Source organism: Rhinolophus sinicus, chromosome 6 (assembly GCF_057876585.1).
Source record: "Rhinolophus sinicus isolate RSI-liver-muscle chromosome 6, RSI-T2T, whole genome shotgun sequence".
Lineage (NCBI taxonomy): Eukaryota > Metazoa > Chordata > Mammalia > Chiroptera > Rhinolophidae > Rhinolophus > Rhinolophus sinicus.
In genome coordinates, this window is record NC_142506.1 from 69,093,100 (window position 1) to 69,121,036 (window position 27,937).

Here is a 27,937-nt window from a genome sequence, read left to right on the forward strand (position 1 = left end):
GGAGGGCATCCCGGTCGGCAGGAGCCTGCGCCTGGCCTGCCACCAGGTGGCGCTGCGCTCCCGCATCAGGTCGCGGGGGGGGGGGGGGGGGGCACGTCTTCCATGTCGGGCGGTGCCCCCTTGTCGCTGGTAGACAGTAGGAAGTGCTTTGCTTTTCTTGGTCTGTGTAAGCTTCTCTCTGGTTTGGTGGAAAGGGCTTCCTAAGGTGGCACGTGCTGTGGCCGCCTTAGGACTTGGAGATTGCTGCTGCGGTCCCGACTCCCAGCAGCCAGGTGAGGAGGGAGACCTGAGCTGCCCTGTCATTGGCGGGTGGTGTGATCATGGCCCTGCCAGTGAAGCTCTCTGGGCAGAGCCTCCTCTGCGAAGTGGAGGGATGCTGTCCCCGCCCCCCCACCCCCCAGCTGCAGGGTCAGCTGCAGCAATCCAAAGCCCGCAGCTAACGCTAGCGTGGGCAAACAGGGCGAGTAGAAGCTGGCACCCTTGAGGACCTTCTCCTGGGGACAGCGGGGCCTGAGGCTGTGCCTGGCACCTGAGCTCTGCTCCCATGGCTAGCCTGCCCTCTGCTTTTGGCCAGACCTAACACGACAACCCTGCTTCCTAGGAGGGGTCCCTCCTGTACCTCAAAGATGGTGCCACTGCTGTACTCCCAGCAAGTGACCCAGACCCAAAATGGCAGTGCCCCAGTGCGGGGGGGTGCCAGCACCTTTAAGCTTCCAAACCAGAAGGATGACCATGATGTACCCCAATAGGGGTGTGGGGGCTCCCTCTGGTCAGGGGTGGCCAGCAACCAGGGCAGGGAGTGGGCTCGGTGAGTAGGGTCCAAGGGTGCTGCTCCCCAAATGGTCACCTTGCTTCTCTGCCTACTTCCTTGGCTGCTGTTGGGAGCTGGCCGTGAGCCCACAGTCAGGGAGTCATGGAATGAGCATCCCCAGAGCGTGCTGATATCAAACCTTCCGGGCCCTGGGCCCCACTCGCCATCACCGCTGAGGGCAGCCCCAGGCGGCAGGACTGACGGGCTCTAGGCTGTCCCCACACTCTTCTTTCTGCGGAGGTGAACTTGTTTTATGGCCAAGTCGGGGGGCATGCTGGGAACCTGAGTTTCTGGAATCCTCCAGGGAGCCCGTCCGGACCCTCGCACAGTACAGAGGTGGGCACAGCCACACAGCTCAAGGCTTGTATATATTACCCACATCTATGGGAAACAGACATAGCCGTTCACACAACAGCAGGCGGCTGTGGGGCAGATGGTGCTTTGGCGTCCAGCCTCCAGGTCTAGCTGCTGTCTGTGGCTCTCCTCCCCCGGAACCCATGCCCGCCAGCCCTGTGCAGGGGCGCCCTGGCGCGGCAGGGGTTTGGGGCCCTCCTCCCTTGCCCCCTGGCCTCCCGCCTCTCAGTGTCTGCCATTGCCCTGCACAGAGGCCACCAGCCCACAGCTTTGCCCAAGGGCTCCTCAGAGGCCTGAATCCTGGCCCTGGAGGGCAGCAGGGCTGGGCTGGTGACATCCCTGTGGCACGTCTTCCCTGGATCACACGTCCTGTGCAGCTTGCCAGCTACGGGGGCCCCGGGCATGCCATCTTCTCGGTGATGGGCTAAGAGGACTCTTCTTGTCCAGAAACTTCAGCTCCAGGTAGAGAAGAAATGCTCGGAGAGCCTCAGGACTAAGGCTTGAGCACGGCCCAGCAGGGCCATCGTAGCGGTCAGCAGTGGTGGGGCGGGGGTCTGTGCAGCCCTGGGAGGCGAGGCCTGGGCCGTCGCGGCCATGGAGGGTGGCACCCGTTCCTACTGCAGCAGCTTGGGCACTTCCACCTGTAAGGGCAAAGGGAACACCGGTTAGAGGAGGGAGCTCCTGGCACCGCCCTCTTCTGGGCGAGCAGACACCTCAGCCCGTGTCTGGGCGTGAATAAACGAGGTGCTGACACAGGCCATTTTTCCTTTTCTGTGAAAGCTGGCTGCCATCAGTGACCACTGCGAGCGATTACAGTTGGGGCTGTCCTTCATCTCTGGTGTGGAGCCCCAGCTGGCCATGGGCGCGGTCACCCAGGGAGGCGGGGCTTTGGGGAGCAGGGCCCAGGAGGGCTGTGTGTGTGTTGGGGGGAGGCTGCCAGACACCGTGGGGACAGGTGGTCGGAGGGGTTGCTGCCCAGGGAAGGAATCACGCTGGGGGCAGACGAGCTCCTGGAGGAGAAGCAGGTTTGGCTGTAGGTGGAGACAGTGGGGCTGCAGGGAGAGGTGAAAGGAAGCTCCTGGGAGGGAGGCTAGCGCCCCCCGAGGGCCATCCGTGCGGTCGGTCTGGAGGCAGGAGGATGGAGCCCAGGACCCTGGGCGTGTCCTGCCTGCAGCCTGCATGCCCTGCGGCCCCTGCCCCCCACACCGACTTAACTTCTTGAGCTGCTTCAGGTTGCTGGAGCGGATGGCGGCCAGGAGCTGGTCGCGTGAGTTCTTCTCCTGGGCAGGGAGGGCTTTGTCCCCCATCTTCCTCTGGGTGGCTGGTGACAGTGAGTTCCTCAGGCTCTCCATGAGGAGCGGTGGGGCCAGGGGAGGTGGGGGTGGGGGGGGAGCGGCCGGGGCGCCCCCTTTCTTGGGCGAGTTCTTGGGGGAGGCCTTTGGCGATGGCTGCGGGGAGGGTTTGGGGGAGCCCTTGGCGGGGGCCCCAACCTTGGGCACCCCCAGCAGAGCGGCCTTCTCGCCGCCGGCCTGCGCCTGCCGCTGCTCCTGCAGCCGCTTCTGGCGCTGCCTGTCCATGTTGCGGCTGAGCAGGCCGGTGACGGCCATGCGGGGCCCGGCCAGCTCGAAGTGGTAGCCCAGCTTGAGCAGCGTGCTGTTCTCCCGCAGCAGCTGCGCCATCTCCATCTCCGTCTTGCCGCCGCAGATGTGCCGCTGGTTGTGGAAGCGCAGCTCGGTCAGCGTGCTGTTCTGCAGCAGCGCGCGGAACACGGCCAGGATGCCGCGGCCCGTGATGTGGTTGGAGTCCAGGTTGAGGCTGGTGATGGTGCGGTTGGCCTTGAGCATGATGGCGATGGCGAAGGCCACGTGGTCGTCGGCGCGCGTGTTGGCGAGCGCGAACACCCTCACCACCGTGTTGAACTCCAGCGCCTCGGCGAAGCGCACCAGCACCTCGGTCGTGATGCACTCGGAGTTGTTGACGTTCACCTCTGTCATCGCGGGGTCGTTGCTCCGCACCCGCTCCAGGGCCTCGTCGAACACGCCGGGCGCTGCCTCCTCCGGGCTCGGGCCCGGGCCCCCCTCTGCGGCCGCGCTCCTCCTCTCGGGGCCGGGGCCCCTTTCCGGGGACGCGCCAGTCCCGGCCACCCCGCTCTCCTGCCCAGCATCCACGCTCCTCCCCTGTCCTCCCGCTGACTGGGCTGCCCCGGTCTTGCCTCCCTCCTCCGTGTCCCCTCCCTTCTCGTCCTCGTCTCTGCTCAAACCCGTGCCCTTGTCGCCACCTCTCTTCTCCTCCTCCTTCCTGGGGGCGGCCCTCGCGTCCCCCTTCGCGTCCCCCTTCACATCCCCCGTCGTGCTCCCCTTCACATCCCCCTTCGTGTGCCCCGTCGGGTCCCCCTTCACGTCCCCCCTCGCGTCCCCCTTCGTGTCCCCCTTCGTGCTCCCCTTCACATCCCCCTTCGTGTGCCCCGTCGGGTCCCCCTTCACGTCCCCCCTTGCGTCCCCCTTCACGTCCCCCCTCGCGTCCCCCTTCGTGTCCCCTGTCGTGCCCCCCTTCACGTCCCCCCTTACGTCCGCTTTCACGTCCCCCTTTGTGTCCCTCCCGGCCTCTGTCTTGTCCACCGCAGCCCGGACCCGGCCCCTGTCGATGCCTCTGATGATTTTCTCCCCCTTGGGCTGCTCTGTGCCTTTGCCATCGGCGTCATCTTTGTCCCTCGAGAAGCTTTTCTTCAACACCCCCATCTTTGGCTTCCTCCCCGGGTCTGAGTCTTGTCTGGGACCCGGGGCCTTTGTGCTGCCATCTCTGCCCCTTTCCTCTCCGTTCTTGGCGTCTGTCTTGGTCTCCACTTGCTTGCTTTCCTAAGAATTTAGAAAAGAAAAATAAACATGAGGAGCTGGCTGGACAGGGAGCGGAATGAGGCAGGGGCTGTGTGGGAGCCCCGACATAACTGCCTGGGGCTTCCATCCACTGAGGACCCCACAGAAGGAGGGGGCTCAGGCTGCAGACAACGGGCTGACATCACACCCAAAACCTCGGGCTCCTGAGACACCAGGTAGACACCTGGGGACGCAGTTCCCTCCAGGGTCCTCGGCTGGCTGGCACTGCCCTATTCTGCCCAGTGGTTTACAAGGAACACGGGCAAAAGGAAAATCACTAATTCTGGTCCTGGCTTTATTTACAAGTTTTGACTTTGTGTCCATTGTGGCATTTTGCATTAAGTTTGATGTCCTACGATATCCATGAAAACACCAGTCGTGGTGATCACTGAGCCCCCCGCACTCGGTGCCCCACCGGCCGGCAGCGACCCATCCCGGCTGCACCCCCAAGCATAGGCCACTGGTTCTCAGACCCTATGATTCTATAGCCAATATCTGTTCAAAGGAAAAAAGGTTGGAGGGACCAAGACAGGGCTGCTGACATCTATGTGAGCAGTTAGGGGCATTATACATGGTCTGCTGTCGTCATCTCCCTGAAACACGGGGGGTGAGGACACACCTGTACCCCGAGGACGTGTGGCTTTCTGCAAACCCAGTGTTTCCCTTGGTTTTTAGTAGAAACTGTGCTAAGGAACAGGCCTGTCGGCGAGGAGCTCTGGGGCCCGCCCGCTCAGCCATCCTGTGACTCACTGAGAACAGGAGGAGGGTCTGAGACCAGATACAGGACACCAGGCACGCCAGGGCCCCCGGGACCTCAGGGGTGGCATGCGGCATGTCCTTCCCTAAAGGTTTGTAAGAGAAGAGACTGGCCTACTATTAGAAAGGCCTCCTCTTTCCAGAGTGGGGGGGGAAGCCTCCATCGCACCCTCTGGCCCAGAGGGCTCCTCACCCCACCCTCCCAGAGAGGCCGGAGAGCTGCTGGGCGCTATGGAAACAGTTTGTACCTGAGCACAAACACATGGCCCTGGGGACCAGCCTGGGTTGTTTAGCAGCAGAAGGTCCTTGGCTGCTCTGCTGGAATCACAGCAGGCGGCCAGGGGGCACAGGGCCTGGTGAGACAGGCCCTTGGAATGTGCCTCTCCCTCCCCCTGCCCGGGGGCCTGGGCAGGGCCAGGGGCTCCCTGGGGCTGTGGAGATGGACCAGGGGCACACAGCGCCCCCCACGCTCACTCTGGCTCCAGAAGAGGTGGTGACTTGACTGTACCTTTACTTCAAAGACAGGAAGGGAGGCTGTGCAGCAGGAGGCAGTGCCGAGGTCCCGATGGGCCCTCTTGCCGATAGGCCTGTGACCTGCCCGCCCTCCTTTCCCCAACCCCCAAGTTCAGCAGCCGCCCCCCCATGAATACTGCTGCCCTCTCATCCTCCGTTCCCCAAATGTGCGTCCCGCAGGACTTCTCAGAGCCCACCGGGCACTGCCCGGTTGCCCCCTGAGGTTCCCACGCCGCTCACACAGGCCTTGCTCAGGAAACTGGGGCCCCAGAGAAATGAAAACTTAACCAATTTCTCCTTCCAGGAGAAGGGGCTTCAGACCTCTCACAGCAGCAGACAGCGAGTCAGGGGGACCTCCACTGACCCTCCCCCTTAGAGGTCATGCTGCCTGCCTGGCCTCCCCGGGGCCTGCGCCTGACTGCCCACAGCACCCTGCACACCACCTCCTCCTCGCCCGGCCTGGCCCACCGCAGCCCAGGGCCAGAACCGCAGCCCCTATCAGGACTCAGTTTCCAGCTTTAATTCTCTCTCCTGCCCTCTCTGCTGTCCCGCTCTCAGGGTCTTTCCCGACCCGGGGGATCTGCCACGTGTCTGCTCTTGGGGAGGTGTGCCAACCCTTTAAAAAGAGCCTCATGAAAAACAGGCGGGGGTGTGGGGGGGGCTGATTAATCATCGTTTTCCTCCAAACAGCCAGGAATGAGCAGGCTGGGCTGGCTTCCTGCCCGGAGCTCAGACACGTTGCCTTAAAAGGAGAAGGAGCCGGTCCTCGGCCAGTTGGGGCCGACTGCTTTGCTTCTAGGACTGGCTGTGCATGCACCCTGGTGACCCCCACAGGTCACTCCCGGCCTGTGTCCCTTCCCCTCAGGGTAGATATGACAAGGAACCTCCACCAAGCTCAGGGCACGGCCGGTGATGACTTCCCGTTTGGGAAAGCTTCAGCATTAGGGGAGCGCAGGGGGGGGGGGGGGAGTTCCTAGGGAGGCAGGGGAGCGGAAAGGATGACCCTGGAACTCTCTATCAACCTGTGACATGCCTCAGGGGGAGGGGCGGCTCCTACCCCCATGGCACATGGTGTGGCTCTGTGTCTGTCACTGGGTTAGGACCCAGGTGAAGGGCCTTAAGTCGGCCCCTATGGGCGGAAGGCAGCACCCTTGTCCCTTGTCCCACCTCGGGCCTCCCAGGCTGCTTCCGCTGGAAGTCTTACCTGATTGGACAGAGCATTGCACCACCTGCACCACCGAAGGGGCAGAGGAGAGAATGGTCTGCCTGTGCCCAAGGCCCTAACCATGAGCCCTTCTGAGGGCAAGGCCCCGGTGCCCTGCGAGCTCACACTGGCCACCCCAGGTCCTCTCCTTGCCAGGAGCAGTGACCTCTGCAGACACCCCTCTCCCCCACAGATGCCGGCTGGCCAGGACTTCTCAGATGGGAGGTGAAGGCCCAGCACCGCCTCTGCTGGTCAGTTGACCTTCCAGCCTCTTGCCTAGGAGGAGGGCAGGGGCAACTGGCGACAGCTGCACCTCACAAGTGATCTCACTGTCACCGATTCAGGTGCATTGGCCCCTGCTCCAGAACGAGGCCCAGCCCTAGCTGTGTCCCCCAGGGCTGCCAGCTGGGGCCCTGAAGGTTTTAATCTGGAGGCACCCACACACCCGAACTCAGGCTCCAAACTGGGAGCAGGGACTGTGGGGTCCCAAACTCTGCCATCAACTGACTGTCCCCAGGCCTGGGCAGAAGTCCCTGAGGATAGTGACAGCCTAGGGTGTGTGGGGTGAGCTCGTTACCCAACTGGCCGGCTCCTTATTTTCCTGGGTCAGGGAAGGGCAGTGCTTTCCTGCGTGGCCTGTCCCAGACCTGCTCCCAGGGCTCAAACCCCTCGCTCTCTCTCGTCCCTGGTCCTGCCTGCACCAGGTCTCCCCACCAGCCACCACGTCTCAGAGCTCGATGGTATTGTCCTGCTCTATGGACGCAGCCCAGCAGAACGGGGCAAGGGCCGCATTCCCCAACCACCTGGTGACTTCTGATAGCTGGCACTGCAGCTGCCAGGGTCATCTGTCTACAAGCGAGTGCAGGGAGACGCTGGCCCCGGGTGGCCACAGGGCCTGGCAAAGGTCCCTGGGAGAGACAGGGCAGGACCGTAGCAGGGCCCAGGGCTCGTGGGGACCTCCTGCTCCATGGGGCACCAGTTCTCTTACTGTTGCCCACAAAGAAAGCCTGTGGGTTCTCTTGACCGGAAGTGCGGGGCTTAGCTGGCTTTTGGGGAAGTAGCAGCCCTGGGCTGGGCATCCTGGGAAGACGGCAGTGCCTGCGTGTCAGCAGTCCTCTCCTGAGGCAGACACAGGTCCTGTGACTGACAGTGTCCCCTAGAAAGCCCCAGGTCCCTTCTGGGCCATCAGGAGACCTGGGCTCATCACAGACCCTTCTGCCTGCACTGGCATCGGTGCACACGGGCTTTGCAGCCAGCGCCTGTGCGACCATCCCAGCGGTGCCCTACCCAAGCTATGTGACCTTGAGCAGGTGACTTACCCGCTCTGAACCTGCGCTGTGATATGCAGAATGCCACTAACCAAGGGAGCTCCTCACGGGGTTGTATGTGGAAGACCCAGGCCTCAAACCAAGTGAGGGCCTGAGCCCAAAAAGGGCTTGAGCAGGAGACAAGCTGCCACGAGCCGGGCCTCCGTGGTGGCAGGTGGCAGGTGGCAGGTGGGTCCCCTCCTGCTCGAGGCACCTGACCCCTGCTCAGTACTGTTTCGCAGGGTGACATTAAGCACTTAGCCAGGGGTCGGCGGAACTACATTTCGTTCTGTTCCATGAAAAGTGAAATGGCCACATCCCAAAGCCTGGACAGCTGCCTGGAGGCCAGAAGCTGGAAGGGGGCAAGTCGCTTTGGAAATCTCCCCGAAACCCACCCAATCCTGTGACAAGGCAGGGGTGCGGTGGTGTGGGGACAGGTGTCACCCCCTCTAACGGGGTGACAGCGACCTGCGAGTGCTGGGTCCTTTGTGGGCCTTGGGGTACAAAGAGGTGACTGTCCTCTTGGGCCAGCCCACCACCAATCCGCTGCCCACTCGCACTGCATCCATCAGGAGGTGACACGGTGTGGCCGCAGGTGGTTCAGCCCCTGTGTGCCAGTGTCAGTGCAATCCACACCCGTGAACGTAACGAGCAAAGTCGGGGGCTTGTGCCCCTCGTCCCCCAAAGAACTGGAGCCAAAGAAAGCCTCCAGCATGCTCAGGGCTTCTGAGGGGTCACCTCGGTCACCCTGGGGGCACGTGTGCACCTGGGAAGCTCTGAGCTGAGAGCTCCCAGGTGCCTCGTGCCCACGCTTACCGCCTGCCCTCACGCTGCCTCCAGGCTCAGCGGCCAGCCCACTGGGGAGCCTGGTGCGGGGCAGGCTGCAGGCCGCTCGCACATGGTGAGGCCTCAGGTCTGGGAACGGCACCGAGCTTTCTAGGGACAGGCAGGGCAAACTCACGGGTCCCTCCTAGAGGAGCCTGGAGGAGCTCAGCCCATGGCTTTGAGCCCAGTCCTTCTAAGGGGCAGGGTCCCTCGTCTGGTGCCAGGGCGACCCCTCCCCAAGACCTCAGCCTGGGAGCCTCAGAACCCAGAAGCCCTCCAGCCTGGCCACCGCTAACCTCAGCCAGTGCTTTCAACACGCTGCTCCTAACTCACAGGGCCAGCGTGGTGGCTCTGGCAGGTTGTCACCCTTATTGTCTGTTTCACAGAAGACGTTGACGCCCACATCACCACTGCCGTGTGAGGAAACTGGAAGCCAGGCTCTAGAGTCTGAACTTGGCCTCTGTGCTACATGGGGCTGCGTGAGGGGCTGCACGTAAGCCTTTCTTCCCCCTAACGCCCAGTCCATCAGCCTTCACGCCCGGCCGTCCAGCTCCGACACAGGGGTGCTGCCAGCACCCATGGCCCCTCAGCTCTGGGGGCCAGCTCGGTGTGATGAGCTGGGGGACTGCGTGGGGGGGGGGGGGCTCAGCTGCAGCTGCCAGGAGCCCAGGACTGTGGACTCCATGAGCTTGCTGCCTCCGGCTTCCTTTACTGCTGTTCCCTAGGCGGTTTCATCATGGCCCTGCTGACCACCCCAGGACCTTAGAAATAAACTTCTGAAAATTCACCACCGTGGACAGCCTAATGCAGACCTGAAGTTTGTCACCCAAGAGTCACACATATGCGTAGGGAGTGAGAACCCAATGCCCTGTGCCTGGTGCTGGGCTCAGCCCTGCGGGTAACGGGGCTGGGAGAGGCCCCAGTGCTCCCCTGGGTTTCAGTCCAGGCCGGGGGGAGACCCCTCTGGGAGGGAAGCGCCCCATAGCTCTGGCCAAGGCAGGGTTGGGGGAGGACAGCCTGGAGAGAGTGAGGCCGAGGCCTGCTGCCCACTGCCCCTCCTTGCACCCCGCAGCACTCGGGTCTGTCGTCCTGTGTCCCCCCCTGTGTGCCTCCCTCCGTGAGCTCTCCCACACTGCCTGCCAATGAGACTCAACCAGAAGGGTTTGTGTGCTGACTTGGAAGAATAAACCCAAAGGCTGATGGTGCCACTAGGAGCCTAGGGAATAGGGCAAATGAGTGACAACACTGTCATTTGAGGTGGACGTGGGAGGTGAAAATGTGCTCTCTGCCCACTCACCAGTCAGAGGCAGGCCCAAGGCTGAAATGCCAGTGGGTGGGCTCAGCGGCAAGCCTGGCCATTGCATGGAAGGCCCAGGACCTCGTCTGATTTCTTAGCCGCCGGCCCCCAGAGCCACACCCCCAGTACCCCTGAGGCCAGTGGGGGCTCAGTGAGCAGGGCTGTTGGGAGGCCCAGGGCAGGCGGAGCTAGGGGTCCAGCAAGGGGTGTTAGGTGTAAGGGGCCAGGGCTCCTGGGAGAACACCCCCCTCTGGAACAAGCCCACTGCCCCACACCCTCTGCCAAGGAGACCAAGCCTGAGACCACCCTCATTCAGGGACCAGGCTGCACGTGCCCCTGCCCAGTTTGTGCCCTCCACTGCTGGCTCTCCCAGCTCCGTCTCCTTGCTTCCCGCCCAACACCAGCTGTGACTGGCGGGCACACCCTGTGTGTGTTACACTCCTGGGGTCCACGCTGGAATGAGACCCGGGCTCTGGCTTGTCTGCAACAGCTGCCCTCCCTGCTTCTCCTCTGATTGGGGTCCTTCACGTTCTGGCAAAACCCCTCTGCGACCACGCCCTGCAGGAAGGTCCAGCTCTGGGTCTCAGGGCCTCCCAGGTGTGGGGCCCCCAGGGCCTCCTGAGTGACGCTGACTGCTGGGGTGACGACAGTGCCGGGTGGGCAGGAAGCTTCCGGTAAGTCAGCTGCCCTCCGGATGGGGTTCCCTGGCCTGCAGCACTTCCCCTGCCCCCAGTTCCTCATGGCAACCATCTCTGCTACCTCCTCCCAGGCATGAACAAACCACTCATGGGGAGTCCCCAGCTCTCCGCCCGCCTGCCGTCACCCCCCCCCCCCCTAAGGCACTCACCTCAACCCCTGGCCCTCCCAGGTGCCGCCCTCTCTTCCCTTTACACCCAAACGTCCCCCAAAGGCATCTTTTCTGATCCCTATTCATTGTGGTCCAACGCAGTCTCCCCGCAGCCCCAGCGTCCCGGGAGGAAAGCTTCATTCAGGTCGTTACAGGCCTCTCGCGGCTGAATCGTCCTTACAACTTGTATCCCTTATCTCGCTCCATCACTTGGCAAGCATTTGACAGTGCTGGTCTGGCAGACGTGGTCCAGGGAGCCCTGCCACGGCCCCGCCCGCGCACACAGCCCCTCCGGCTCCCTCCGGGTGTTCTTATTTAAGCCCCCTTTGTTCTCACCGTCAGACCCTGGGGAACAAGTCGCCTTGGCACTCTGCCCCCTCTGTTCCTCGCTTCCTCCCAGCACGGACACGACCCCAAGCCAGCCTGGAGAACGCCGCAAGGGTCCACTTAAAAGTAAGCCATTTGTCTGAGTGCTGGGTGCCCCTGCGGCCCCAGGCTGGCCGCCCACCCAGGGCTGCAGCAGGAGCCACACAGCAGCTTCCTGCCCACAGTAAACAGAGGCTGCAATGGCTGAGTCAGGACTGGGGGCCTGGGCCACGCGCTCCCAGGGCTGGGCGCACAGCTCACCGCTGTGCTCTGGCCATCTGATGTCCTCCTAACTCCTGGATGGGGCCCCACACTGAATGCTTCTGGGCCTGACAGGAACACTGGACACGGGATGGCCAGAGTAGGGACCCTTCATCCCACCATCCTGTTAGACCTCGGTCAGCTCCCTGGCCCTCCCAGGGCCTGCTGTGCTCAGGGCACCAGCTCTGGCCGCCTGTCTTCTCAGCCAGAGATCTTCCTAAAACGCACACGGGGTCGTGGCTGCCGTGCTGTCACGTGGAGTCCAGACCTCTGAGCTTGGCATGCAACCCTTCAGCCGACCTGCGTGGCCTCTGCCTGTCACCTGCTCCACACTGACCCCGGCCACAGGGAAGCACGCATGTGCCTGTCCCAACCTCACGGGTGCTGCTCCTGACGCCAGGATGTCCCCTCCTTCGCCTGCTGTTGGGGGACTTCGCCTGTACACAAACCTCAGGCGCCCACCCACCAGCTGCCTGGTTCCTCTCCGCGTAGGTGCCCACACATGCTTGTCCCATCCTCAGGTCATTTCAAAGCAATGGCAGGTCTGATTTCACATAAACACCCGTGTGTAGCTCCAAACTTGGAAAACACAGCTGTGACACACTCGCCTGCCTGAAACACTGTCATCATTCCGCTCCACGGCCCAGCCCTGGGTTCAGCCCTCCTCGTGCCCCTGTGGCAGGCACAGCTCACCTGCTTGTCACCTGTCTGCACTTGTCACAGCTCAGTCGCGACCCCTGGACTAGACGGTGAGTGACGTGAGGGCGAGGGGACCTTCACGTCTGTCCCCGGCACTGGGCTGCATAGAGCTGTGCATGTTCTCAATAAATATTTTCTGGGAGGTGGTGAAAATACGTCAGTCCCGCCTCCAGTGGCCCGACCAGGTGGGCTGTGCTTGAATACTTCTAGTGACAGGGAGCTCAGTCCTTTCTGAGGAAGCCAAGCCTTTTTTTTACAAAGCTGGCTCGGAAAACCCTGTGGTTCCGGGGCCGTCCTGGGGCCGCACGGAACCAGGCACCTTTGTCGGCAGCATGAGCGCTCTGTATGCACTCCCGGTTTACGGTTTATAGCGGCCTCTCCAGGCCAGAGGATTTCACCTGTGAGGCCGAGCCCCTCACTCCATCACCTGACCTTCCCGACTCCCTGGTGCGATGTGTCTAGTAAGTCACCTTCCATGTTTTGTTCCCTCTCCCCTCTCTCCTGTGCCCACATGACTGACACTGAAGGAGGCACCTCTGAAGCTTTACTCTGCCTCCTCCCACTCGGCTCCCGCCGTGGATTCCCGGGGTTCTGCCGGCGTACACGCCACCGGACGTGCCTGACTTCACGCACCAGCTTTCTGCCGTTTGCTGCCTCTCTTCCTCTACATCGCGACTCCCCGGCCCCCCCCCCCCCCCCCCCCCCCCCGTACAGTGAGCAGAGCCACCTCCCAATTGTCCTGGGGCTTAAAGACTCGGCTTAAAGACTCGTGCTCAGCTGCCCCCCAACCCTGACTGGCTCCCCAGCGGGCCCTTCTCTCAGCCAGCAAGGGGCATTCTCTGCACCTCCTTGCGCCTCAGCTGCTGGGCGGGACTGGCTGGGGAACTGGGACAGCCCTGCAGCATGAGGGGAGGACGCCAGGATGCTGGCAAGGGCCTGGAGCCTGGGGAACGGCAGCTCGGTGGCTCGAGGGGCGTCACTCTACTGAGGTAAAAATCCCCAGGAGTCAGCCTCGGAACCCACAACCCCTGCCCTGGCCACAGCCCCGCCCCCCAGAGACTTGAGGAGACGGTGCAGGAGGCTGTCATCAGATGGCGGGAAGGGGACAGGCAAGGGTGCAGTGCGTACCCACGGCTGTGTCCCTGCGCGGCCCTTCCAGGGCATAAGGAGCTACAAGGTGCAGCTGCCGTCACCCGAGGCTGAGACGGACAGTGAACCCAACCCAGAGCGTTCTGGGCACACTGGAATCATTTGGGCACAGGAGACGAGGCAAGAGGGAACAAAACAGGCGAAAGGTGACCCTGGGGACAAGCCGGTGGGGACGCCTCTGACAGGTGACGCAGAGCTGTGCCCTGGGCCAGAGCCTGCAGACTTCCCACCTCACATCTCAGACGGGCGGTCAGGGCATCGGCCAAGGGGCAGTGGAGACGGCACAGGCTCATCACCGGAGTGACAATCGGTCAGATGGGGGTTTCACAGAGCGCTGTGTCTGGCAGCTGTGGAGGGTGGAGCTGAGGCGGGACAGAGCGGAGGGAAGAGGGCACTGAGGCCCTCACACAAGGCCAGGCGGGCAGTGAGGAGTTCCTGGACCGAGGCTGAGCAGGTGGCACAGGTGACGTGGGCAGTATTGCCACACGGGCCCGTGTGGAAGCCCAGAAGGCCGAGCGCACCGGGAGGCACCGGGGCCTTGGCGAGCTGGCCCCGCAGGTGATGGGCTACTGGGTACAGATGCTCGTCCTTTGTTTCCCATGGGAGGGAAGTGCTGCTTTGCTCTAACTGCTACCACGTGGACTGGCCATGGTACTTTCCAGTGTCTGGGAGCAGGAGGATGGCCTGGCTGACCTTCCCTTCTTAACGTCCTTCCAACACCTGGAACGTTCCAAGGCTGGAGGCTGATTCTCTCTTTAAGTGACAACAGTTCTTTCCTCCCAAGGCAAAGGGAGCCAGGTCCATCTCTGGGCCACACAGACGGACACGCTCCCGGGATCACAGGGAGAGGGAGGTGGGGGCCTGCCCGGCTCGGGCTCCACCCTCTAAATGACACCACAGGTGCCTCGCTTCCTGGGCCCCGGGGCGTCTGCCCTGCAAGGCCGACCATCAGCCCCTTCCCAGGGCCCAGTGCACCTTTCCTTTCCTCTTGCACGTGCATTTCCCCATCCGGCCTAAGTCTCAGCTCGGGGAACAGCGTGTTAAGGGCTCTGTTTGTCACTATTTGGCTGGCTCTATCTCTCCAGGGACGGGCGCCAAAGCCACGGCAGGAGCCTGTGCTCCCCGAGTCTGTCTGGAAAGACTATTTATCGGGAACCGAGCAAATGTCCAAATACAGGCAGATGGCTGGGCCCAGCACGTGCTGAGCTGTGACACCAACCACTGAAAAGGAGATTTGGGGAGACTTCAAACACAAGAAAAACAGCCGGAAACAATGTGCATGTGAGTGTGTGTGTGCACAAGATGACCTCAAGTATCAGAGGAAAGTGCAGGTAGAACCACACCCTCGGAAGTGTGACTATAGCTACGACCTTTAGCTAATAAGACAAAGAATTAGTGGTTATTTTCTCTTGTTCCTATGTCTTGTATATTGTCTACAACGAGCCTTATTACATGATAATTGCAAGTTATTTTCTGAAGACAGTACAGCCAGCAGCAAGGCCTCGATGCTCTGTGTACCACCCCCACTCTGCCTTTAAGGCGAGGACTGCAGGGGCTACAAGTAAATAGAAAGTCTCCCCATCCTGAAAGGTACCTGGCCACTGGAACGCTTGAGTCTTCAGTGCACTGGGCTCCTTACTGGACATTTTCCTGGTGATTTAGAAATTACACTATGTTTTTGGCAGGAAAGGACCAGGGAAGGGCAGGCCGCCACTAAACGGCAAGTGGAAGAGACGCTGGCCCTGGAGGAGGTGAGGTGACCCATCCTGAGGAAACCTGCGGGGAGCAAAGTGGCCCAGGGACAGCCTGTGTCCAGTGGCATCCTTGGTGCCTCGGTGCCACTGCATGTGATGAGTTAATTTCTCTCCTGTGTGTCTAGAATGGGACCTGCTCATCAGCATCTGCGGAAAGTTGAGGAAATAGTCACTAAATTACTTTTCTACAGGGCTTAACTCTCTTGTAGAACGCCGGCGGAGGAAAGGTGGTGGTTTGTGATGAGGACCCAATCCGAGCTCTGCGCCCACAATTCTGGCTCTAATCAGGCAAGTCTGTGTCCACATGGTCACAGAGCCTGTGGGTCATCTCACCCACACATCCAAACATGGGGCCCCCAAACGGGGCCACATATGTGGGGTACGCAGGGGACTCTGCTCATTGCAAGTCCTCTGCAGGGGCCATGTTGGTTTTTCTAAATCTAGAGGCACAGCTGCTGAAGTCCAGATATTTTAGGGAAGAACCCAGATGATGGGAACTGGAGGCTCAGCTAGCTGTGTGCGAAGCACATTATTAATATCCTTTCCGGGTGGGTCTGTGGCCCCAGAGATCACAGGCAGACTTGGTGGGTCAGGCTGGAAATGTCAGCCTGTGACCTCAGATCCCTAGAGAGCTGGGAAAGAGAACAAGAGCAGAAGGAAAACATGCAGCACATTAGAACTGAGTCCTGGAGGCTCGTTCTGTCCAGAGGAGACCGAAGGGACACATGGCAGTAACCAGCCCAACAACTGGATCCCAGAGTGTCCCTCTCTGCACTGATTCAGTCGGTTGTTTATAGAAACTGGAAAAAAGGCATCACTGCCAGTGGGCCCTTCCTTTGAGGATTGGATGCCAAACCTCTTTCAAGTCGTCTCAGAAGAGGACAGATGGGTTTGCAGGGTGTGTAGATCCCACCAAGTATGACAAGACGGTATTCATGCTTTGTTTGTTCAGCAGCAGTTTATCGAGCCAGCCGCAGGGACGAGATGACAGAGCCAGGCTGGCCCTCAAGAACTTGGGGGAAGCACAGAAACAGACAGTGCAGACAAAGTGCTATGTACGTGGCACAGACAGTGACAGAAGGGGCAGACGGTGCTTTGTGAACACAGGTGGAGGGGTCAGGAAAGCAGAGAGCTGCTGTCACCTGAGCTGAGCCTTGAGAGAGGAATGAGGAGTGAGAGCTCAGCACTGCAGCTAGAGGTGGTGGCAGGGCAAAGGCCGAGGGAGAAGGAAAGGGGGGCACCTCCGAGGACAGAGCAAAGGGCAGACGCCAAGCAGAAGGGTCTGCATTAGTATTTATTAGCCAGACAGAGAAGGAGGTGTCGTGTGGCCACGGGCCTTCCCAGCCGTGCTAAGGAACCTGTACTTGCTCGTGGAAGCTCTGCTGAGCAACCTAAGCCTCTAGGCAGGAAGGAGACGGCCACCATCGTGCTTTCACTGTATCACCAGACACTGGCAGCTGCGGGGAGGCCACAGGGCAATGGGCTGAGAGGAGGGACAGAGGGAGCAGTGGGGACCATGGCGTTTTTCTGGCTGACCAGTGGCACGGTGACAGCAGGAGGAGTGCATCCCCGAGAGGTGCTGGGGACTGGGGGGCTTGGGGCAGGACAAGCCCCAAGTGCCCACCATGTAGGTGCCACCTGACCCCACTGCAGAACGGACGCAGCAGGAGCAGCGGGCTGAGGGGTGGGCTGGGGTGATGATGACTAATTTATTTTTAGACAAGTTGAATCTGAGACACTTGAGGAGCCCAAGAGGAAAGCGAATGATCTAGAACTCAAAATGGAGATCTAGGCCAGAGATAGAGAGAGAGCCTGTGGGCGGCGGCGGAGCCGTGGGGTTGGATGAGGTGCCACGCAGACTGCACAGGGAGGCACAGCCCTGGGAAACAGCATGCAGTCCTTCGAGGAAGGGCTGCTCTGCGAGGAGACCGGGCAGAAACAGCTGGAGAGGCGGCCAGAGCACCGGGCGAGTGTGGTGTCTGGGCGCCGAGGGGAGCAGGTGTTTGCAGACGGAGCGAGTGGGCAATGCCACAGCGGAAACAAACAGGGCACTAGGCCACGTGTCCCCTGCAGGAGCAGTAGGAGGTCCCCCCTGGGAGGCCTCGCCAGGGACAGGAGACGGGACAGCGGGGGCAGAACCTGTGTGTCTGGCAGCTCGTATGTTTTCATAGCGGAAGAGGAATTTGAAGGTGTTCTCACCTGAAGGCTTCAAGTTTCTCAGGGAAATATGACACTAGGTCATCAGCTGAGGTGAAAAGAGAGATGGTGGGACAGGGGGGTGTGGAGAAAAAGGCGAGCGTTTGAGATAAAGAAGTAAGAGGGACGCAGAAGGGTTGTGGCAGCCTGGGAAGGTTCCGGGGTTCCATGCGTGCAGTGTGCACCTTTCTGCAGGTCTGACCAGCAGCTGGGGGCACGTGCCATGTGGCCGGTCTCATCCAGGCTGGGGCGCAGAAATGGAGGGGGCCCAAGCACGAGGCCTGAGGATAAGGTTGAGAATGGCCCCAGTAAAATCGGAGCTAAACAGGACGCGTAAAGCAGGAAGGGCGCGGAAGTTGAGAAGTGTGTCCACACTGGGAGGAAGTCAGCCTGTGGCGACGGGGCGTGAAGTGGGAGACACCTTTAAGCCACCACCTTTGGGCAAGTTAGAGTCCTGGGCAGGGGAGTCTGACCTGGGTTTTCATCAAGTGTGCGTCTTAATGGGGGGGGGGCAGGAGGGCAGAAAGCAGGACGTGTTCTGAGGACACGATGGCTCTCAGACACGGGTGGGCGTCATCAGAAAGGACGGTGCTGGCAAGCACTGGCTTAAAGGCCTACTGTTTGCAAATCGCTACGTCAGACCTTCTCTCAGCCTTTGTACCCCATCTTCAGGGAGACTCCCAATCAGGCCGCAGAACCCCTCTTTACAGGGGGAGAACGTAAAAGTCACTGTGCGTTTTCTGTGACCCAGAACCCACTCCTAGGCACATTCCCAATTGAAATGACACCACAAGACACCCAAAATGTACAGAAATGTTCCCAGCAGCATTGTTTATAAGAGGCCCAACTGGGAACAACCCGAAGTCGTTAGCCGTGAAGTGGATAAATAAACACGGCACGCTCGGCCAGTGCAGTGCCTGCAGCGGTGAAAGCTTAAGAACTGCGGGACCAGAGCAGAGGAATGAGGCGTGACAGGTCGCACTGCAGCTGGAGGTGACGGCAGGGCAAAGGCCGAGGGCTCGCTCCTGGCGCCCACAGGCCTGACTCACACACACAGAGAACACACTGTGTGGCCTGTGTTTACAAACAGGCCAGGCTGGGCCTTGGGGCTGGAGTCAGGCTCTGTCCTGGGGGAGGACAAAGGGCGCAGAGAGGAGAGGAAGCGGGGCAGGGCCTGTGACTCCTGCATCCTGGTCACCTTGCCAGAGTCCCTGGTGCTCTACATTTGCGTTTTGTATGTAATTGATGTTTCAACCAAAACATGTGTGAAAAGAATCCATTATCAAGTAAATACGCCACACAGACAGGAAGACACTAAAGAATGAAAACAGAAGCAAAGCTTATAAACTTGAGATGCTGTGGGAGGCCACACGGCTGGTGGTCCAGCTGGGAGGAGTCGCCCCGCCCGCCCGCTGGCCTTACAACCCCAGCGCATGTCTGAGCACAGCAGCTGTCAGCGGAGTGCTGGGAAAGGACCTGTGTGTCCCCCTGCCCCTTGGGCACAGGTGGCCTTGGGGACAGGAGACGAATGCACGGGGGATGAAAATCCACGGGATTTCCCAGCAGCTCTGACAGCTGGCTGTTGTCTTTTGACTGCTCATGTGTGGGCTTTCATCTCTGGCAGTGTTGTCATGTTTTCTCTGCCTTGCCAGGGAGCACCTGTGACTACTGTCCCAGCCTCCTAAGTGTCCCCACGTCAGTTCAGCCTGAATACGCCTGCTGGTGTTGTCTTCCCAGAGCAGCACCTCAAACACCAAGCTTGCCTTCCTTTGTCACCCTGACGCATCCCTGCCCATCTGCTGCCCTGCTTCCCCGCAGGACAGGACGGCAGGTGCCGAGGCCGAGGCTCAAGTCCAGGCCTCCCGCCCTTCTCGCCTCCCTCCTGTGTCCTCAGTGTCCTGTCTATGGCACTAGCCGGTCAGCATCTGACTGAGGTCCTGAGAAATCCTTGGCACCAGTTTCCATCCTACCTTTCTGCTTCCCGAGGCTGCGGGTGCCCTGCACATGTGGCCCACGTCGCACTAACTCTCCACCAGTGAACTCACGCTCCCCAAGCCCCAGGGGCCCCCCGCCCCCATGCTTGCAGTTGCTATAGTTGATTCTGTTCTCATCTTGGTAACTTCTCAGCAGAACAGACATGGTGACCGTGCGGACCCTCCGGTTTGCTCAGCCCCTCTCTCACTGACTTCTGTGGAACCACTCGGCTTCCCAACCTCTCTGTCTCCTCTCCCAGTGCCTCGTGGGGCAGAGTGGGGACCCTCCCTGGTCCTTCTCCGCCCACAGCCCCCCTCACTGGTCTCTTCCAGGCTCATAGCTTTAAACATTGTTTATACATGGATGCTCCCCAACTTGAAACCCCAGCCCTACGTCCCACTGAGCTCCACGCGGGTCCGCCCTGCGCTGACCCCACACTTCCTCATGCCACGAGGCCTTCTGACTACAAGGAACTGAACTCATTCAGATCACAAGCCGACCACCTCGGAGCCTGCCGTCCTGCCGTTTCCTCGTTTAGTCAATGTCATCAGTCACCCAAGAGATCAGGCGGGGCTGGTCACCCCAAGTCCATCAGCCAGTCCCATCTGTGCTGCCTTTAGCGCTTCCTGAGTCTGACCTCTTCTCCTCAAACCGTCCTTGACCTCTTGTCTGAACCACTTAGCACGTCCACTGTCCCAGTGAGGGGCCGAGGCAGGGCCAGCCCTGGCCCCAGGCTCTCCACTGACTCGCCACGAGCCCGACCCCCTTCTGTGCTGGTTACGCCAAGAGAGGTCGAAGCTGCAAGGCAGCGCAGCCCGGTCTGCAGGGGCCTGCGTGCCGTGGCCCAGGCCTTTCCTCTTTCCCCACCAGGCAGGCCTCTGAGCGCGAGCGTCTCGTCCCGCCCCACCCCATGCTCTGTTGCTGTTATCGTGTGTGTGCGATGCACACGCATGTAGACTTTACATGGCCGAAGACAGAACCCTGACCTCTGTCTTTCGTGCTCCCAGCACCTCATCCAGCTTGCACTCAGCTTGACCGTGGGGTGCTGACACTGGCACGGACACACCAGGGTGCTGAGGCCGGGCAGACAGGCCAGTGAGGGCTTTGTCCCCCAGTCAGTGGGACCCAGACCCGGCCCTGGACAGCCACTGCCCACGACTGCTGAGCCATTTCCACTCCACCTGTCCTGCTTCCCTCTCCACTCGCCCAGCAGCCGGCTCTCATACCGCCGTCCTGAGAAGGGGTGGTGTTGGGGGCGGTGGGCGCGGATGCCTCAAAATCCATCCCATTGAGTCTTCGCTGTGTGCAGATAGAGATTTATACCCTAACGAGCACAGGGTAATGCGAGCAAGGAGCAGAACTATAATAAGAAGCCCCTGTGGACCCCCCACCGGTGCAAGGAACTGCCAGCTGCTTCCCCAGCTCTGCACAGAGGCTGTGCTCATGCTCCCGGGAGCGCTTCCACACTTGTCTAGCGCTGGCTGGGTGCCCTCTCTTGCCCGCCATCACCTAATCTGCCCTCCCCACCGGGCCCCCAGGGCTACTTAGGGTGAGTATCCAGCGGAGTTAGTCCCCTTACGGGAAGGCTGAGAGCCAAGGGCCGTGCTGCCCAGGGCCTCCCGCAAAGCGCAGTCTGCGGGCTCTGCAGCAGCCGGGCCTCCCGAGTGCCCCCACCCTGCAGAGACACTGTGCACACTGGGCTGTGACCTGGGACAGGTGGGGGAGGAGGTGCTGGGGCCTGCGCGCCAGTGACGGACGGATGGCAGGAGGCTGGGCCAGCAGCCACGGGCCAGTGGGGCCGCCGCTGGTTAGCTTCTCGAGTTTACCGAGTTTCCCGGGGAGAATGTGAAAGAGCTCAGCTGCCCAGCTCCCGGCTGAAGGACGAGCTAATCCTGTGCCCCTGGGAAGGCCAGGGCGCAGCCGGGCGGCAGGCTGGAGGCTGTCTTTCCCACTTGGGAAGGAAAGAGGACACACGAGCTGACCTGTTGGGATCCGGTTCCTGAAATCGGAGCCAAGGACACGGTTCACTGCAGCAGGCTGCACACCTGCCCAGGACTCTGTCCTCTACCTGGAGGGAAGGGCTGGGTGGAGCCAGCCAGAGCCAGCTCTGCCCCTTTAATGGGGGGCGGGAGAGCAGACAGGGGTCAGCTCTGCCCCGGGCCTCAGCTGCTCTGGGCCTGCTAACATTCATTCACCCGCAGAGGAAGAGAAAGAAAACTGACGTGAAAGCAAGGTGACATCAGGATGGTCATACACGCCTGGTGTCAGTGGTGCCTGAGGCCAGAGCCGGGGGTGGGCTGGGGACATGTTCAGGACAGAGGTCAAGTCACCCCCCAGTCTAGACCCACCCCACACGAGAGCCAGAGTCTGAATCCTGGGGCTCCTCCCCCCAGGAAGATCCAGAGCTCACGACAAGCCCCCTGAGGCCCATCACCCAGCTCCTACAGGACCAGGCAGCGGACAGACTCAGCTCAGACTCGCCACGGCCACATTGTTTTGTGAGAATTCCTGAGTCCCTAAGTGTTTTCCATGGCAGCTCAGTGTCCCTGTCTAAGAGACACGCACCCTTCACAGAGCCTATTCAAGACACCGTCCCACCTACGAGGGCCTAACCAGGGTTCCCTAACACACGAGGCGCAGGTGGGATTTACATTCCCTAACCCACTCCTGCTTTTAATAGGTCCGCTCCCGGTCACGGCGCTGGGACGCGCTGCCAGACCAGCCAGTGTCACAGGCACCGCTCCTACGACGACACGTGAGCACAGAGCACGTCTGGTGCTATAGGTCTGTCCTGTGACCCTAACTAGACGATAAGCACAGGGCAGGAGCTGGCTGTGTCTGCAGCGACAAGTGTGCACCTGGCAGGGGGAGAGAGGCGGGGAGAGAGGCGGGGGGATGACTGACTGAGGAACACGGGGAACAAGGCCTGTGAACGTGAATTCCAGGTGCACTGGAGTCTCCTCACAGTCCCTGCTTGGGGGTTGCGAGTTTCAGTGCTTGCGGCCTCGGGAGTATCTTTCTGGGTACCAGGAGCCACTGGGCACACGGCAGGCACGGAACCTGGGGGGGGGGGCTGCACAGTGACACTTTGGGGTCCACGTGTGGGTTCACAGAGGGGCCGGAGCCTTGGGGGCATTTCATTTCTTTCCTACGACTGGATTCCCAGGTTGAGCAGCAGGCACTCCCAGGAGGCCCTTCTCTCATTTCTTCCCCAAATGCGTCCGTATCTGTTCATCGCTGTCAGAGGCAGGCACCTGCCCAAGGATACTGCCTTCTGAGCCTCCCGGGCCGGCGGGGATGGACACAGACCCCAGGTCCTCTACGTCCCTCTCCCGTGTCCCCTCCCCCGCCTCCCCACACCAAGGAGCCAGGGCTGTGGCCACAAATGTGCTGTGACAAGTGTCAGACAGGCGTGTCACACAAGTTCCAGATGACAGCACTGCCCTCCCACTTCCTCGGTGACAATGATCCTGTCACCTGACGCCCTGAGCGTCAGTTTCCACAGGAGTAAAACAGGATAGGAACTGAGGAGACCGAACGTTTTCTTCCAAGAACTCACAAGTGATGGACAACGTGAGAGAGCCGGCAGGGGCTTGGCCCGTTTCCTGCTCAACAGCCTTCCCTGTGACAAGGGACCTCCAGTTGCTCCCAGGTGGAGCTACTCCCTTTGTCCCAAGAAAACCCACATGTGAACGCATCCTGCACTCCAACCCTGGACAACAGAAAGCAGGTTCTGCTTGGGCAGAAGCTTCCAGAACAGTCACCCTCGCCCCGCCTCTGTCCCCTGAGGGGGGTGGGGGCAAAACGCTGCTGGGAAACATCTCCCGGCCCAGCCCCAGCCCCAGCAAAGGGTCCTTGCTGGCTAACCCGGGAAAGGAGGGGGAGATGCTCCCTCGAGAGGCTCCTCCAGAAAGTGCACCCCGCTTCCCGGCCTTACAGCTGAAGCCACACACTTCCCGCGGCGCAGACCCTCCAGCCCCCACCATGGGAAGCCCCTGCCACCTGCCCCGAGCCTCCTCACACAGTCCACGTGCCATGACTGCCCCGAGGGCCAGAGGGCTTAGAAATGAGCCGTTCTCCACAAGGAGGGTTTAGCTTTCTCTTCTCAGCTAGCAAGAGGCTGCAAACATCATTCTATCTTTCCACCCCTGCTCACAAGAGGACGGGATGAGTGTGAAGGAAAACCCACAGGTGCCAGGTGCCAGGATGCCGCCCAAGGACACCCTGCAGCTCCTCGTCTGACACTGCAGCAGTCGCGTCTGCCAGCACCGCACACGCCTGCCCTTACAGGAAACAGGGCCGGCTGCCCACCGCCCGCTCAGGGCACGAGAGGGGCTCTGGAGCTGGACCCTGCACCACGCACTCTTCTCCTAAGGCAGAAGCCGCGGCCACGCACAGGGGCTCCAGCCCTCCCCCCGCCCCCCCCCTTGCACTGCGCTCACTCACGTCCACGGACAGCTCCCTCTGCATGAGCTTCTTGGTCTCCTTCTCGCAGAAGTTGAGCATGGCTTCCCGGCTGTAGGCACCCGTGCACGGCCTCTCGGTCTGGTTCTTCTGCCGCAGCCCCACCGGGATGCTGCCGTCGGGGTCCACCACGTCCAGCTCCTTCTCCAGCTCCTCCATCTCCTCGGGAGACAGCGTGGACAGCAGGCTGTCGATGTCAGGGTCCTCACTCACCTGCCGGCGGTACTTGGCTACCTTGGACATCTTGGCAGGGGCTGCGGCAGTCTGGGGGGTGAGCTGATCTGGATGGGGCACAGTGGGCTCGGGCGCAGACCCCAGCGGCGGGACGATGTGCCACAGGTGCTGGGCTGGTAACTGGGAGCGGCAGCCTCCCCACGCCCAGGGCTAGTGGACCTGGCTGAGACCAGCGGCCAATAAGATGCAGTGACAGCCCGGCCCTGAAAGGAGAGGCCAATCCCCCAGCGGGGGTGGGCCTGCCTCACCATCAGAGCGGTTTGAAACTTGAGGACATTCCAGAGAATCTTGGAGCGCTGTGTGACCAAATTTAGTACAGAGCATTTAGCCTTTTAAAGACAAGGGGGCCACGCCATGAGAAAAAGATACAAAAATGCAGAGGCTGGCAGACGCAGGTCCCAGCCCGGGAACGCTGGGAGAGCAGGGACGGCCGTGGGCGTTTGTGCCCTTCAAGCGCACAGTGACTTCTCGCGGGGACGGGGTGGTTGTCTGGGTGCCTGGTGGTCAGCGCGGGGCCCACCGACTCCTCTCTCCTGTCTTGGGTCACGTCAGGGCTCTGGGTCACTTACAGCCCCAGGAAACACACCCCATTCGGGCTCCCTACCACCCCGCCCTGGCTCTCTGCTGCCGCGAAAGCCTGAGTGCCCAGCACAGGCGGACTCACTGCCATGGCCACTTCTTCAGCTGCAATAAGTCCCCACTGAGACAAGTACCCACACTGCAAACTGGCAGAACGTTTGGGGAAGACAGCCCGACCTGCAGTCAGGAAACCCCCAAAGGGCCGTCAGTGCCCATGAAGCACCCAGGCGCAGGGGAAGAGGTTGGAAGCTCCCTCGGTTCTCTGCTTCTCCTGGGCATCTGTGGCCAGACCTCCTTTGGGAGGCCGAGGGGAGCCGCAGGGCAGGTCGCCACCCACATCTCGGTCCAGAGCACGCTTCCCTGTGTCTTCAGGGAAACATAATTCTGGGCTCTTAGGAGAGATACTGTTGCAGCTGGGCTGGCATGTTTCATAAAAGGGCTCCACTGCTCATCCATCACCTGCTGTGCACAAGTCACAGAGACATTCAATCTCCTGGCCCCTCCCTCCTGCCACCACATCGCTTCTAGAAGCCCTGGTGTAACCCATCGGGCTAGATGCTTCGATCTTTCCTGGCATCTTTCCATGCTAAGCCAGAGACAGTCACTTGATCAGCATTTGCTGAGTTCAGGGATCGTCTGGGACAAAACCGGGCCCTGCGTTTTACATCCAGTCGTCCCACTTCAGGTTAGGGCTGAGGAGGGCATGGTGCTGGCTGGTGGGGCTGGAGCGCAGAGGTGAGGCAGGCAGACCTGAGAGGGACCCAGTGTCCTGGGGTTGGCACTGGTAAGAGGCGGCAGGCGGGTGTCAGTGAGTCAGTGGGTGCGTCAGGCCTTGTTCTGAGAGCAGGGGATGCAGCTAAAGATAGAACAGAGAGCGGCCCCTCGGGCCTGGAGCCCATTCTAACAGTGAGGATACTCAACAAACAACTTGTAGTCAGTCACTAACAATGAAGTCTACCCAGTGCCTCAGAAGACGGGGATGAGGCTGTGGGCAGGGCAGCGCCTGGGGAGGCCGGAGAGCAGGCCGGTCCAGTGACGCCCGGGCTCTCGCAGAGACACACCGTGTGAGTGCACTGCTGTGTGGGGCCTGAAAGCAAACAGGCCACTCAGGGACACAGCACTGACTGGCGGCTGCGTGGTGGGGGTGGGGCTCGGGTGGCGGGGGTCCATGGGTGCCGCATGGCAGCCAGACCTCAGGGACCACTATGCAGTGGGCACACATGTGGACGACAGCGCGGTACGTCTGAGTGTGCGGAGCCCTGGACTAAGTTTGCCGCCGTGAAAACAGCGTGGGCGCTGCAGGCCGACACACCTGTCAGCTCCTGGCTTTGCTACTTACCAGCCACGCGACTCTGGGCCAGCCGCCCTCTTCTCAGACTCAGCTTCCTCCTCTGTAAAATACGGACAGCAGCTGTACCAACCTTGCACAATTGTTGAGAACATTAAATGTGAGCATAACACAAAATACTTTGTTGACATACCTGATACAGGTAAACTCTCAATAATTAGTAGCAGTTATTCTAATTGTGTCCATTTACTCTTGTCCTGGCTTCTTTCCTCGCCATCCCACCTCTTCTGTTATCTTTTCCTTTCTATCCTTCAGCAGTAACCACCCTCAGCACACACCACACACGCACGCATGCTCTCAGCTGGTTCTGATTCATTCATTCATTCATGCAAGCATTTATTCAGATACTGTTGTGCACGCTACCAGGCCGAACAGGGAGAAAGGTACAGAAATAACGAGAGTGGTTATTGTCTTTTAAGTGCATGACTTAATGGGGTAAAAAATGATTGTACTGTAAGGCAAACCAGAGCGAGGGGAGAAGCAAGTGTCAGGAGCCCAGCAAAAAACTCGAGTTCTGTGGGGAGGGGTGGCGGTGTCCCAGAGGGCTGAGCTGGCACCAGTGGGCTTAGACAGGCGGGGGGCAGCGCACCCCCTGCTCCAGCCCTCCCAGGACACTCAGTCCTCATGCTTGCTCTCGCCCAGAAGGAGCTTTTTGGAAGAGGCATCGTCTTCTGGGACTCCTAGCTCTGGAAGCACCTCAGACCCCTCCACCCGCAGTCAGCTGAGAGCAGCTCCTTTCCAGGGATGCTTTTTCCTCCGGCTTTTTACCAAGAGTGTTCACTCCTCCTGAAGTGGGTCTGACCCTCTTCACCAACACCCGCCTGCAGGCCCTGCACCTCCTGGTTTCCCGTCTCTTCTAGGCTCAGCAGTCTCTGCTCTACGGACACTCAGATAATCAACCCGCAGCTTCCAGACGTGAAGTCAGGACTCACGGCCGCCTCACCAAAGAGAACCCCGGTATCTTCTTTGCCTCAGGCCCCACACTCCAGAACGGGCCCTCCTGACGTGCCCCAGTCTGAAGCCTTTTGCTTCAGAGCCCCCAGGGCTCCCCACGACTCACAGACCCTCAAAGTTTTCCCTTGAAAGGCATCACAACTGGGGCTGGAGGTTTGGGGAACCCAGAGCCCAGGAGGGCAGCCTCCCCGAGTCCTTGCGATGAGGGACCACGGCCCCCACCTCTGTCGGGGCAATTGATTCTCCAAGGTCGGAATCCACTTCCGCCTGAAACAAGTTCCCCCTGGGTGTCAGGGGATGCTGGCATGGCCTCTTCCCCTGAGAAAAACAAGTGCTGTTGTGTAGGGGACGGAAGGGAAATGGGAGGGAGACCTCGAGCTCCAGCCAAACCCCTGGCCTGTGCGTGGGGAGCAGGAAACCAGCACCCAGGTAACTAGTGTTTAGGGTGGTTCTCGTTTGGGCCGAGTGACCCCAGAAAAGTCACATTTTCAGGAATATAGGGTGGCAGTATAGGATAGCAGATAAGGCCACAGGCTCTGGAGTCAAATGACACGGGCTCAAATCTGAGATGTGTGACCTTGGGTACGTTATTTAACCTCTTGGGGCCTTCGGAAATGTCAAGTGAGGATACTGCAAGCACCTCCCTAAAGAAAGCAAGGACCTCTCACAGGTTCTGGGCTTACAAAATACACTCAATGAGACGACGCGTGCTGAGGGCACAGCGTAGCACCCAGCATATCGTCACACGGGTTCTCTCATGGGGGAGCTGGAAGGTTCTCTAGAGCAGCCGACTGTCTCCAGAAGCAGCCACGGGCCTGGCCCGGCCTCCTGAGATGAGCAGAAATGGGGAGCGCGCTGAGACAGAGCACAGGTCAGACCACCGTCTTCCTGAAAGGACAGCAGCGGGAGGGAAAGAGGGCAGAAAAGAGCCGAGAGACTCCCTCCCCACCCTGACCCCAGCCGGGCTGAAACCCCTGTGCCCACCCGACAGGCACTGGAACCCCACACCCAAGAGCTGGCTGTGGGAGGCTTGCTTGTCCCTGCCAGCGGAGTTTCTCGGTGACGGGGCGGATGGCACTGGGGGCTTTGGAGCCAGGTACACGGCCGGTGACCTGGGGGGCTGGAGCTCTTAGGCCCCAAAGCCTGGGGCTCAGTGGAGCTCCAGCTGCCTG

The 27,937-nt window shown here is 60.6% G+C and overlaps 1 protein-coding gene across 1 annotated transcript; it reads right to left on the reverse strand.

Moving 5' to 3' along the window:
- Positions 1-1,525: 1,525 nt before the first annotated feature.
- Positions 1,526-27,730, reverse strand: LMOD1 (leiomodin 1). Its single transcript, XM_088798915.1, has 4 exons — positions 25,803-27,730; positions 23,633-24,925; positions 1,854-4,020; positions 1,526-1,806 (listed from the first exon to the last, which is right to left on the reverse strand). Exons 2-4 carry the CDS (start codon positions 23,891-23,893, stop codon positions 1,526-1,528), a joined length of 2,709 nt encoding a protein of 902 aa, XP_088655041.1. The 5' UTR covers positions 23,894-24,925; positions 25,803-27,730.
- Positions 27,731-27,937: the final 207 nt, after the last annotated feature.